Source organism: Copadichromis virginalis, linkage group LG6 (genome assembly GCF_057382275.1).
Source record: "Copadichromis virginalis isolate Kocher_CV1m ecotype Utaka linkage group LG6, C_Virginalis_male_GT1.1, whole genome shotgun sequence".
NCBI lineage: Eukaryota > Metazoa > Chordata > Actinopteri > Cichliformes > Cichlidae > Copadichromis > Copadichromis virginalis.
In genome coordinates this window covers 34874461-34888251 of record NC_140623.1, presented here as the reverse complement: position 1 = coordinate 34888251, position 13791 = coordinate 34874461, and the positions used below count along the sequence as shown (strand labels likewise).

The window sequence follows — 13791 nt, the reverse complement described above, 5'->3', positions numbered from 1 at the left end:
AAAATATATAAAAAATATGAAGAGTAGCAATGTAAACAACATATAATGTGCAAATTGAAAGACTTGTATAGTATTCTCAATAAATACTACCAGTTAAAAAAAACTGAAAGAAATGGGACGTTGTTTAAATGTACGTTTCTGTACAGGTACAGGAAACCTGTGTTTCCTCCTCCCTAAAGTTGACTTTTTAACAGTGTCTTTATTGTTACATCAGATTTGTATTGTTTTAAATGGTTTCTAAGGAAATATTGGATTTTCAGTGTAAACACATCGAGTTGTTTTATTGTTATTGCAGTGCAAAAGAGGTCTTAAGTGACAAATATAATGATGTGTTTCTCCATGTAAACTTGCATAATTTCCTTTGCGCACATCCTTTTTCCAATGTATCCATCTCTTAATCAAACGCTCTGTGGTGAACACCATTATCAGTATTTGATTGAAAGCCATTATGCTGACACCAAACTTGGGTATAAAAGAGACAGCCTGCTGGGAATCAGCAGTTGTGCACTGGAGACATCACGCTCATCACACTTTGTTGTGTACATATCTCATCCTATCTTCACAGGTACAGTAAGTTTGCCATTTTTGATACCTAATTTTTTTTAGAATACATCTCATGTTTACTCAAATGTTTCTTTCTTACTGCGCAGAGAGAATGTCAGGGAAAGTTTTCGTGGTATTTGCACTGCTGGTTGCTCTGCTTGTGTCTGGAGCAGCTTCCCCAACTGAAACCGGAGAGACTGAGGAGACAAATGTTCTCAAGCAGCTTCTAGCTAAACATGAGATGGCAAAAGACTCGGCTGGAAGACAGAGGCAAGCACCCCGCACTCACTCTGCACGGGTGGAACGACGGGCGCACCTTTCAGTTGATGAGCGCGAGATAATGACCAAACAAATAATGCAAGCAATTTCAGGTATGCTGCAGACTTGGGTGGGAAAGCTCTGTGATTGTCATCTTGTTTCACTTCAGCTAATTAGAGCAATGTGTGAATAGGCGGAGGTCCAAGACAATGCTCAGATTTGCATACTGAACCCTTTTGTTTGTGGTTCATGTACTGTAGGAATGGTTTGTTCACAGAGCTGATGAACTCCGAGTGCATGACGGATCGGGACTACCAGGGCTGGGTGGATTTTGGCCGCCGGGACACAGAATGAGGCACATCACAACAGCTGGAGAGCTGGCGCACTGCTTTTTTGTTCAGATTTTATAAAAAAAAGTGGACGTTTACTTCCCATGCAACTTTCGAAATAAACAGTTTTGCAGATTTATTGCACTTGTTTTTATTCCATATCTTTGGTGATGAGTGGACGAAGAGTCAAAAGTGAACTTGGTGGAAATGAAAACATTTATTCACAGGTGGTACAGTTCACGCACACACTGACATGTAGAGTTACAGCAAACAACAGCGCACAGAAACAGTCGTTTGGTTAATTTAAGTAGAAACACAAATCTCTGTTTATGAATTCTTCCCTTTTAAATCCACATTATCCTGTGGCTTTTTCGCCAGAGCTGATTGATCAACCAGGGTGATGCTGTTTAAATTATCATGATAACTCTTGTACTTATTACATATTACTTATTGCGCCTACTGTCACAGATATCACTCTGAAATGCCCAGCGTGATTTCGGTTAAATTTAAATCCCAGTGGTTTAAAAATTCCCGATGACATGATTTATACAGCAGATTTATACAAACAAAACTTTGAGTCACTGGAGTCAACATGTTGCTTCACCGTCTTCCATACAGCATGCAAATCCGATTTGGTTGTGGTGAGGTTTGGCTCAGAATAAAGTCCATAAAGGCGTAACTTTAAACAGCTTAGAGGTGAAATGGAAGTGTGCATGTCAGAGCAAGTAATGGACTGCAAGGCAGACTGCTTAATATTATTAACATTACTCAGTTCAGTCACTGGATCGTCAGGCTTCTTCTCAGTGCTTCTTTCTAAGAATAGTTTGACAAACTTATATACTATATGCTTTTGTCAACATAGCAGCGAATAAGCAGGAAGACCAGACTGCGTTTTAGTGCATTTTCAGGGACAGCATTGGTTTGTTTGTGGTTTCTCTACTCACAGTAATTTACAGCACATTGTCTTTTTTCATTTCCCTAAATGACAGTTATTATTTACACATAGCTCATGTTTCTCTTTGGAAACTAATAAAATGACGAGTGAGGAGGTTTTTTTAAAACTGGTGATTGCGGGTGGGGCAAATTGTAAAAGGAAAGTCAAAACACAAAAGTATAAAATATTTCTTTTCTTCATCATTTTCCTTTTTGCGTAAAAAGAAGCAAAGTGTGAATCAAACAACACAGCAGTGATCAGGTGGTTTTCCTGAGATGAAAATGTCCCACATGTAAAGAATAATTTACCGTGCACAAGTTCATAGAAAAACACTGTACTGCACACTACCAATAACTGAAAGTATGGCTCTAACACATTCTGTGGCTTTTCTTTTCAAGACACGGGTGCTGTGGTGGGCACTGAAGTGCACAGTAGGAATCGCATGGCTTTATGCAAAGTCACTATGGTGAATGAGAGAGGAGTGTGGAGGTGAATGCATCACACTTTCGGAGGAGGTCTGACTGCTTCCCTGTCTTTGTCACTGGGGCCCCTCATCCCCCAGGCTGCCACTCTGTGCAACCCAAGACTCTGAAGCTTCTCCACCAAGTTCCAGCTAAAAATGTTCCTTCGTCCTTCTTTGTGTGAGAAAAAGTCTCCTCTTTTGTCTGATACTGTAGAAAATGAAGGTTTTCCAGTGCGGCTGTAGTGCAGGTTGTGGTGGGGATGACGGGAGGCTGAGATGCCGCGCTCTTGCAGCAGTTGCAGGAGTCCCAGTGATGAAGTGCTAAGCTCTGTGGTGGCTGTCTGGCCTCCCTGGCCAAAGTCCTGCTGCAAGGCTGGTGAAGTGCTCACGTGCTCACGGTCCCGAGAAGGTGGCAGGCCGAAAGAGTGAAGGCTATTAAAAAAAAAAGAAACAAACAAAATATTAAAACTAAATGACATAACATCTCCTCTACAAGCACATGCATATTCATATAAACCGACTGGGGAAAAAAGACGATGTGAGACGTTTTGGTTAGTTTAGCACATCAACACTAAAAAGTGGAGAAACATGATGTTAATATCCCAGTGATGAGGAAAACAGATCTGGTGTGGAAGAAAGTGGAAGAGATGGTAAAAAATATATATATAATAAAAAACTCAAAAACAAGTAAGAGCAGATGTTACAACGGTAGGCACAGCGTTAGTAGAAGATAACATGCATAACGGAAGTAGGACTCATGGCGCATCAAGTAACATTTACAGACCTCCCACTACATCCTACTTAGCATCTAAAAGCAGTGAACCAACTTTTTAAATTGTTTTACCGTGGAAGGCAATGCAGTACATTAGATTTAGGTAGATCTATGTTTTATAAATATATTAAAATGTTTACACAGTAAACTCCTTTCTAGACTTATTGATCACTCATTTCATGCACAGAGTGAGGACTGGAAGTGCTGGAGATCATGCCTCTGTCGTTAATATTACAGACACTAATCAAGCATTCAGAGTGCATTTATAACACCAGGCTCTTACTTTTCCCTGGTGGCTCCTTCTAGAGTTGGAGAAAGAGCCTTGACAGACGTTTTCTACCATTGAGAGGGTAAAGAATGGAAGTTAGGAAAGACAGAGCAACTGCAATCTGTAATATCTATACCTGTTTAGAGTGGACCTATTGTGCTCATTTTCAGCTCCACAATTTTATTCTTGGAGTCTAAATTAGTAGCCTTAGAGCCTTGGGGAAGTAATTCATTCAAGTCATCTTCTGTATAAAATGAACCATTTTAGTGTTGGTGCCTTTAAAGCCACCTTTCCTATAAGACAGCTTACTTCTGATTGGCTGTCCCTTGCAAACAGAATACTTAAAAAGCAGTTTGTGGCTAAGAGCTATGTGCCTGGGATGGCCATAGTGTTAAGAGCATACACAGTGACCTCATTATGTCAAACTTTGCCCATATTTAGTATCGCTGCACACAATTTCACAAAAAAAAGAAAACAAACAATTTAGGCCCGCTTTAATGAAACTGACACTGGGAAAAAAAAGTTTGGGTTAGTAAATCTAGTTTAAAAGGTTAATAAAAAATCCAACTAACACTGCCTAAAGAGTATTTACCTTGGCCAGAGCTGTGAAAAAACACAATGAGCAAAGACGAAATAACCCCAAAACAGTATGTTCTTACCTAGTGGAGAAGGAGGGGATGATTAGGGAGGGTTGGAGGACTTGGCAGGTGGTGATGGGATGTGTGGGAGGGGTCTGAGGGAGGTTGGGACCCGATGAAGAGACTGTGAGGTCATGGAGGGGAAAAAGGTAGGTTAAACTACACATGTGGGAAAGGACACACATCTAAAGAGTCACTAAAAGACTGAATGAAGATGAACCCTGCACTAATTTTGCAAGGAATGGGAGCTATCCTCTATAATGAGAAGATATGCACTTCAGTAAATATGTCATCTGGAATTGAGTAGAAATGAGACAACTAGTTGACTTGTGTGTGTAGTGTGCCAATGTGTCGTACCCATGCCGTGAGCTCCAGAGAGGTGTGACAGGTCTGGCTCATCCTCCTCCAGGTCGTTCAAGCTGTAGACGTGCTGTATGTCAACTTCGAGCTCCCTGAAGTCTTTAGTTAGGACTCCCGGGCGTGGATGCAGGATACCTCCCAGGTTTGGTTTGGCCAGCTGCTGCCACTGGTGCAGAGTCACTGAGCCTGAAGAGTAGAGATTCAGAAGGTGTTGCCACTGAAGTGTGTGGTAAAAAAATACAGATGCATTACAAATACTGCTCTCTGAGCAGGGCAGCTTTTCATCCGTGGCATTTACTACAGAGGCTAAGGTGAAGAAGCTCGTCATTTTCTGTCTTGTTTTACTTTCTTATGCTTCATCAAGACTGCACAAATGCTGAAGCAGGTTTGAAGACATGATTAGAGAAACATAAAGCTAAAAATTTTACCTTCCAGAGGTTTGACAATCTGCAGACGGTCAGGTAGGTAGGACCTGGATCCTCCCGAGGAGCCACAGGAGTGTCGGGAGCTACCGTTGGAGTAGTTGGTGCCTGTTGAAGCAGCTGGGCTGGAGGCCAGGCTGTAATTTGGCGTCAGGAAGCCACTAGAGCCCTCGCCTTCCTCACTGTCTGCTGCCAAGGCACGGAGTTTACGTTCGCGTTCCACATCGAAGAAAGGTCGGTCAGAAGAGTGGTTCTGCTGGCGGACTGAGAGTCTGCACAAGGCAGTTTCGAGATCCTGGCCTCCTGGTGTGCCTGGTTGACCTAAACGTTTTGGCCCACTAACGCTAAAAAGGAAAAATTAACAACATTATTTTAAAGTCAACATCCTACAGCTTCAAACTGTATCCCAAAATGTAAAATCTGTGTCGAATCTTTAGGCATTACTGTGGCATCTGATGTGCAGTCTTACCTGCTGTCTTCCTTCTGAGCATGATTGGAGCTCGGCTTGTCTTCCAAGTTCAGGCTGGCATTATCAGAGCCATAGTAGCTGGTCCGAGGGGTGCTGTTAGAGCTGGAAGGTGCGGACACCGGGCTGGAGCCTGGCACACCTGGTGAGTGGCATTGAGACCGCTGCCTTACAGCCTTGTTCACCACTTTCACGGTTTCAAAAACACGCCAGGGGTGGTTCCTGCCAGAGGAAACAGCAAAAGTAATGACATGAGTGTCTCTCTTACACATTCACACTCCTCCAAAAAAATATTCAGAATTGAAACTCATCAAAATTTTACACAAGCTACAGGGGGGAAATTGTATAATTGCCATTCATTTAGAAGCAACAAAGAAAACCCTTCAAACTTGAACTTAAAAGATTCTCCTCTGTTTGGAGACTCTTTTAACAAAAGAAACTACCAGTTAACAGTACCAGTATGGTACTGATAAGCAAAAGGGGTCAGTGTTGGGATATACCAAGGTGTCATGCTGTGTCAGTTAAAATTTAACTGTAACAGTTTTAAGTGTAACCTACAATACCTTTAAGTCTATTAGCTTAACAGGCCTGCTGGCAAAGTGAATGCCTCACGCTATGGATCTTAGGCTGATGCAAAGAGTGAGGCAAGTCTGAGATTCTGTTTTTTCAAATAAAATGCGTTATTATATATCAGTGACGTATCTTTCAAATAGTATATGACATATACTATTTACATATATATTGAATAAATAAATGGTCAAATTTGTAATTGATTTTCACTTCAATTTGCATTTCAAATTCTGGTTCACTTTGTTTAACATTTTGGTTGATGATGTTCTTGTTCTTTGTAGTATATTGTCTCCTAAAACAAAAAAATTACCCAAATACGGGGAATGCATCCATACAAGAAATTAAATCAACAAACTACAGATTGCTTTGAATGCAAAATGCCATAACAAAGATGCACAGAGTGAGACACAGATGAAAGAGAAGAAAAAGCAAGAATAGATGTGCGTTTCATTTTTCACGTTTCCTTTTTCATTTCTACGGATCATTTTTCATGGGGGTAAAGTCACTGTCTCCACTATTAATTTGTTCAGAATTTCACAGACTGATTAAAACATATTTGCAATGTTCTTCTTCTTTGTTTATACAAGAGAACGCAAAACAATAAAAATTATACTAGTTTGTAATCAACTACTGGCCCACTCCATTTTCCTGACACCATCTAACACCTTATAAAATCATTAATTATCAAATACAAAACTAACATTAAGCATTTATTCAGCTAAATCATGGATGGATGTCAAGTAGCGTCATTACACACAATTGACATTGATGTAGTTCTTTTAACAGAAAACATTACGTACTAACAAAACGTAAGTCAAGTAAAACTTGTTATTCCCTGAAATCCAAATCGCATAAATTTAATCTAAAAAATTACCACAACAACACATAAACATGTAACATACTAAACCTTACTAGTAATTATTTTCAAACATGCATCAACTCAGTCAGTACTATTGTACCGGCTGTTTTTTTTCTTCTGTAAGGAATGTGTCTAATAAAAGCTGAGCTGCTATAAAAGTAAAAGCCACTTGACGAAGGCATTTGAGTTTAAGGTGTGATAGGGCAGGGAGTGGAACTACCACAGAATTTAAGTACTTAAGGTATAAAGGTGGTTTCCCAGAGCTGAACTTGTTTAACTTTAGTTATCTCTGTAGTTCTAGAAAATAATTCTTATGAAAACAGGAACATGAAACTACAACTGCTACTCAATATTCACGGTACAATCTGGTCAATTTAGACCAGACAAAGTGGATAAGGATTTTTTTAAATGTGCATATAAGCCAAACAGACGCAGGTCACAGACTCACTTGTACTCTGAGGGAGCTGGGGTGTCTAGGCCTTTGCGGAAAGTGCCTTCAATCTCTGCTGCCAGTGAGTCCATGGGGAGGACTGAGGCCAATGAAGTGTACCGCTGCACGGTGCTATTTGGCAGGCTCTTGTTTCGAAGATTTTTAATGTCCTCTCGGGCTTCGTGGAGCATGTCCTTACACTCTGAGTACTTGTCCTGCAAGTCCTTGAGCTAGAGACAGGGGGTGACAAATCAGTCAAACTGTAGATCAAGGGGGGGAAAAGTGTCATGCCACTGACAAAATACACAGGAGCAGCTGAATATATATGTAGAAGCTTGCTATGATAAGCTTCTACACATACACATTTGATAATAAATCACCAAGCGGTGCTGGAATCAGCATATCTATCTAAAGCCAAAAATGGGTTTCTGTAAACACCTCAAACTCTACATCTGTGTCTATATTATGAGAGCTTTTCAGCCACACACAAAGACAAATCAAAACTGAGCTCATGTAATCATCTTAATCCAACACCAAAAATGCCGTTGAAGTCACAGAGATTACAAAGCGAGTATCTTACCTCAGATTTCAGTTTTTGCTGGCTCTCACGGGAGGCATTCAGCTGGTGGTTTAACTCCTCGTTCTCATGGGTGAGCTAGACGGAAAGAGAACAGAATTCAAAAAGTTTTAACACAAGTATTTAATATAATCCATAACAAAAGCTGTGCACATGTGTGAGCCTCTCACCCCTTTGCAGCGTGCCTGCAGGTCAACGATCTGAGCGAGCAGCGAGCTGATTTCCTCCTGCTGCCTGAGACAATCCTCTACTTTCCGCGCTAGCTCTTCCGACAAGTCAACCACCTGCTTATTGGCAGATGCTGAAACACACAAGTCCCATAAATTTCCTTGTGCCTGACTTATAATTCTCATTTTCATTGACTGAAGCAAGACTGTGACACTTACAGAGCTCATCCACACACACCATCATCAGCTCCTGTTCTTGCTCCTCGTAGATTGATGTCTCCGTTGAGAGCTCAGTAGCCTGCAGAAAAAATTATTAATAATCAATTATCATATGTGATGCTGAACAGCAGTCTTGAAAACTCTGTGTGCAATGTGCAAAGACGCACTGCATACTGTACTATTTATTTTCAAATAAGTGAATAAATAAACACATAACAAACAGGAATATCTCTTTAATTTCAAAGTTAGTGCATACCTCTAATCTGAGCTTGCGGTTCTCCTCCTCTAAACCTTTCAGTTTCTGCTGTAGGAAGTCATAGTGGATGAAGTTGGTGAGTGAACTTGATGATTCATTCCTTTTCATTCTAAAGAAAGAAAGAAATGCATTTATATTAAATAAAATCCAAATTTTTATAAGAAAAGTGATGAAAATGTTGATGTTGTGCGCTCTGCTGGGAAGGTGATTGGCTGCAGACTCCCATCTCTGCAGGACCTGTACACCTCCAGGACACTAGGGCGTGCAGCTCGGATCATAGCTGACCCTTCTCACCCTGGACGCAGTCTGTTTGACCTGCTCCCCTCAGGCAGGAGGTTCTGGTCCTTTCGCACCAGAACCTCTCATGAACAAACCACATGACTGTTCCTACCACTAACACATGACCCTACACTGTGCTCACTGCATCATTCCATGTTTGCACCGATCACCACCTGCACTCATGTATATATCTATCTACTTAGCACTTTTAATTTTTATTTTTATGTTTATTTAAGCATTATCTGACAGTATGTTTGCACTAAGTACTGCAGCAATTTCCTAATGTTGTAAACCTGCTCAACATTTGGCAATAAAACCCTTTCTGATTCTGATTCTGAAAAAGAGTGATCAAGTGCTAAGCCCTGTATAAATAGGCTATTTTATAATATAATTAACGCTCAAAATAATTAGCATGGATCACTGCGATGAATCTAAGTTAACAGAGTCTAATAATGTGTAATAGGAATGATTAACTGCTGATGGGGAGGGTTTTACTAGCTGAAGACATTGAGAGGATCAGTGGGGATGTTCTGACGTCTGTTTACTTATGTATAAGCCCAAGGTAGTAACCAACAGTGTAAACACAATCCTTCATAGCGGACATTCACCATCATAAACACTGAGGAACATTTTGGTACCACTACAGCATGAAGTCCACTGAAAGTACTTTGTGATAACATCTTGAAGCATAGTTAGAGTATAGGATGCATTGCACCTCTGTTACAGATTTTTAGACAAATACAATTTTAGTCAGAAAAAAGCTACATATGTTAAAGTAAGACTTATACACAATATGCAAAACAAGTTGCCAGCAGCTCGTCATCATTCAACCCTGTGCGTTACACCATGTGCACATTTGTGTACTCACGGTGACTGCGACTGAGCGTTTTCAATCTCCTCAGTGCTCGCATAGAACTGAAGGAGGTCATCTCGCATCGAGAGCTCATGGCGCAGTTGAGCAATCTAGGAAAACAAGTCACGATCACTTAAGCACAGCAGAGTGTGGCACAACAAAGATGAAATATTTCCATCTCGCTATACAGGTGTGTATCAGGAGCCTTTCTGTTTACCTCCTCCTTTGCAATTTCAAGCTGTTCATCCAGCATTTCATTACGTGCCGTTAGTTCTTGGTTTTGCTTCAGGAGGGACTGGCCAATCCGTGCTGCCAATTCCAGATCACGCTCTTTCTGCAAAGTCATAATCAAACATATAAATTAATAAATACGTTGAGATATGTTTAAGGTTTTAAATGATTTGATTACACTGTACTAATTTAAACCGTAATTATGTAAGACCAAAATGTTAGTAGATAGCACTGAGAGAGGTGACAAAAATATGCAGAAAACTGTGGCAAACAGTGATGATCTGTGAGGCAGATAAGTCTAATCCTCTTAAATTCCATTCATCTGCTGTGTGTCTCTGTCTTACCTCCTCCAGCAGGTGGGTGACCGCCTTGATATCATGATATGTCTTGGTGACCTGGCCAACTCTGTCTGAGGACAGCACTGTGGGAGGAGTGAGAGATGAATTTAATGAATGAAGGAAAAGACATAACTGTAGATGGTAATGGAAGAGAACAGCAAGAAGTCAGTCGTGCTAACAGCAGGATGGTGTAAGGCTAACTAGACAACTAGATTGCTTTTGTCACTTTGATCTCTTGCCGTTTCTACTTTACAAATACCTTTAATAGGTTACATGATATTACGGTGTAAAGACTTTCCTGATATTTCTTGTCCATTACTGTAACATCTCTTTCTCTTTTTCTTTCTCTATTCAAAGCTGCTGTGCTTGGTTGCATTTGTCGATGCACTGGTGAACCTGAATTATCAAAAAGATAAAAACAAGATGTCCACTGGAGTGAAGAAAGACCCGCCTACCTGATAAAGTTACATTATTGCTATTTATCATTAACCAGATCTCGAGACACAACAGCTCCACATGGTCAGCCACAAACTGATCCTCTTAGCTTGATCCTTTTTAGCCCAGATAAGACGCCACTAAAGACCTCGTTCTCCTGGATGCTAATATAGGTCTATGTACAGGGACTAAACTGACTAGGTATTCACACCAGGAAAGGATAACAGTGGCTGGCTATTGACCTGTAACTTTGTTTACATCCTGTACAGTGAAGTAGACATAAACAAGCCAGTTAAAGCTGAAGTGGCGAACAGGATTAATCAGTCATTCGTTTAGGATAGATAAAACAGATTTTACATTAATAGCATTCATGTAATCATCATTTCTAAATTTCAATAGGTTAAATTATTTTTCAGACATTTACTAATAGGTATGAGGCGATCGTGGCTCAAGAGTTAGGAGTTCGCCTTGTAATCAGAAGGTTGCCGGTTCGAGCCCCGGCTTGGACAGTCTTGGTCGTTGTGTCCTTGGGCAAGACACTTCACCCATTGCCTACTGGCGGTGGTCAGAGGCCTGGTGGCGCCAGTGTCCGGCAGCATCGCCTCTGTCAGTGCGCCCCAGGGTGGCTGTGGCTACAATGTGGCTGCCATCACCAGTGTGTGAATGTGTGTGTGAATGGGTGGATGACTGGATATGTAAAGCGCTTTGGGGTCCTTAAGGACTAGTAAAGCGCTAGATAAATACAGGCCATTTACCATTTTACCATGAGATCGTGGTTTCACTTTGTTTCTGTCTTTGCAATAATGCCTTTAATTATAGGTACTGTTTAGTGGCATGCCTCATTTGTGTAAAATGCATATATACAGTGTTTTAGAATCTGCTTAAAGATGTGCAGACATTGGCTGGATTAGCTTACGATTCTGTATGCAACATCTCTAAAGTTAAATAATCTTACTTCAGATGAAAGCTTAGCTAAAGAGATGGGAAGCTGCCTGGCACACAATTAGACTGTCCTGAATTTGGCCTAGAAACACAGTGATTGGATAGCTGTGTCAGTATCTAATCAGCCTAATGGAAGGAACCCAATGTTAGGCTGGACTGTACCGCATTGCTCTGTGTAAGAACACTTTATATTGGCCATAACTTATAGCATGAACCACATCTACAGGATTTATTTTTACTAAGATCAAAGAAAAATTTGGTCATTGTCAAAATATGTGAGATCAGGAACTTAATTATTTTGTTGAAGACTTCTCAGGAGCAGTAGAGGGGATCATGTGTCAAAGCCAAAGAGTTGATTCTAGGACACACACAGAGATGACAAATGATGCTTGCCACCCTTTGGATTCAATTTTAATGCTCACTGTTGGCTATGTAACAGGTCAGCTGGCAGGATAATATGTTTCTCTCAAGGACACTGCAGCAAGGCAAAAGCACTTGAATACCCAGCCTCCACTGAATGATAACACTAGCTCTGCAGGTCTGCATCATAAAAGTCAGGTCAGAGATACTGTCTAATGTCTCGTATTAAAATCCAATCTCTTTAAAATGTGAGCATAATCAAACAAATGCAAGTGTTACAAAAATCCTGAAATTTAATCTGCTAATGAAAAAATGTCACATGTTCAGCAACATTTCAACAATAGAGATAAGACTTCAAGGTCAATAATAATCCAAACTGGAAACGAAACAGCAAATCGTCACAGTGATGCACGTCTACTTGTGCACTAATGTGATGACCACAATAGAATCTGTAAATTAACAAAGGTTAATCAGATAATAGGTTAACTTCTTTAAATCCTATTGTCCTGAAAGTGCAGTGCTAAGGGGAAAGTCTGCAGCAGGACTACTGGTAGGAACACATTTTCATTTTCACATATCCAAAACAATGACATGTTAAACCAAGAAGAAACACTACTTTTTTACATTTTACTGCCTAATCTCAGTGGTTACAAGAACATTAAACTGAAGTTAGAGTACTGTGTATTATTTACACCCTCTATCCCACTGGCCAAAATACCTAATCTATTTCCTCTTAACCCAGCTGTCACGGCACAGAGCAGATCCAGGTAGAGGTTTTGGGGTCTAGGCTGAGCTAAATCTAGTCAAGTTCAATGGACTGCAAGTCTAATACTGTTCCTTAATGACTTAGGTGCGCTTATGACGTCTGTTAGGTTGAGGGATCAGACGGACATAGATGAGCTCCAGGAATAACATTTACAGTGATCATTGATCTGTATTGTTCTGAAGGTGACCATTTGATAGGATTGGCAGGATAAAATATTTGTCTCACAAGACTTCCTAGTGCAAATCTGTCTGTACATTTTTAGTGCAGTTTAAGCAAGTCAATAACAGTATTAAGGGACAGATCCAAGTTAAAATACATGTCACTAAAAAGAAATATAGGACTTATATTTCTGATTAACATTTGGTTTGCACCGTCATGCACACCCACACAACATGCAGCACAGAGGGGAAAAAACACAGCTATAAATGCACACATTAAATAAAAGGCCTGGAACATGTCACACAGTCATTCAGATAAAAACAAGCCTACATAGACATGCATTTACTTATAAAGTACTAGAGCAGTACCAGATTTTTTTTTTGGTATACAAACTGATCTGGAGAAAAAGCAAAAAAAAAAAATTATGTTATGTAAAATGTCTCAATTTGGCAAATGTCAGTTTAAATTGGTGCATTTTAATGCACCAGTCACATTTAGGAAAAAGCTCCTGAAATTATAGGATTGGAACTAGAGCAGCAGTACAGTAATGCACCTGCAGTTGTTGTTCCTCAAAAGCACATCTATTAAACAGTAGTCATTCTTAGAAAGAGAAATATGTCTAAATTCTCTAACTTGTCCTGCAAAAACTAAAGCTAATTTTGCTTTTGCTTTTTTCCCCCCTTTGTTTGTTGCAGGAGAAAGGAAAAAACATATATAGTGTAACACTGGATCCATACAGTAAAAAGAGAAAACACAAAATGGAATGACCGAGAATTATAATTTGATCGCTTGCATACACAGCCTGGTTGTGCTGCTGCAGCATGCATGGGCATACACACTCACAGGTACTCTGACCTTCACAACACTAAAAGGAAAAACTGAAACTGAATACACTTA

The 13791-nt window shown here is 40.2% G+C and overlaps 2 protein-coding genes across 2 annotated transcripts in view; one reads left to right on the top strand and one right to left on the bottom strand.

Moving 5' to 3' along the window:
* Positions 1-512: 512 nt before the first annotated feature.
* Positions 513-1299, top strand: LOC146708304 (uncharacterized). The gene is made up of 3 exons (XM_085460133.1): positions 513-565; positions 651-914; positions 1079-1299. Exons 2-3 carry the CDS (start codon positions 656-658, stop codon positions 1153-1155), a joined length of 336 nt encoding a protein of 111 aa, XP_085316259.1. The 5' UTR covers positions 513-565; positions 651-655; the 3' UTR covers positions 1156-1299.
* Positions 1300-1332: 33 nt separating this feature from the next.
* Positions 1333-13791, bottom strand: part of hap1 (huntingtin associated protein 1) — a 35629-nt gene continuing 23170 nt past the window's right edge. The window contains 14 exon segments of the mRNA XM_085460798.1: positions 1333-2582; positions 2584-2959; positions 4227-4329; positions 4563-4751; positions 4994-5331; positions 5457-5675; positions 7331-7542; positions 7893-7967; positions 8060-8190; positions 8276-8354; positions 8532-8640; positions 9679-9773; positions 9881-9997; positions 10239-10315. Of these exon segments, the coding sequence (XP_085316924.1) occupies positions 2526-2582; positions 2584-2959; positions 4227-4329; positions 4563-4751; positions 4994-5331; positions 5457-5675; positions 7331-7542; positions 7893-7967; positions 8060-8190; positions 8276-8354; positions 8532-8640; positions 9679-9773; positions 9881-9997; positions 10239-10315 (2177 nt within the window). The 3' untranslated portion in view covers positions 1333-2525.

Coding starts and splice junctions, on each gene's coding strand:
- LOC146708304 (XM_085460133.1), top strand. CDS start 656: ATGTCAGGGAAAGTTTTCGTGGTATTTGCACTGCTGGTTGCTCTGCTT. Junction 915..1,078: donor AATAATGCAAGCAATTTCAG/GTATGCTGCAGA, acceptor GTTTGTTCACAG/AGCTGATGAACTCCGAGTGC.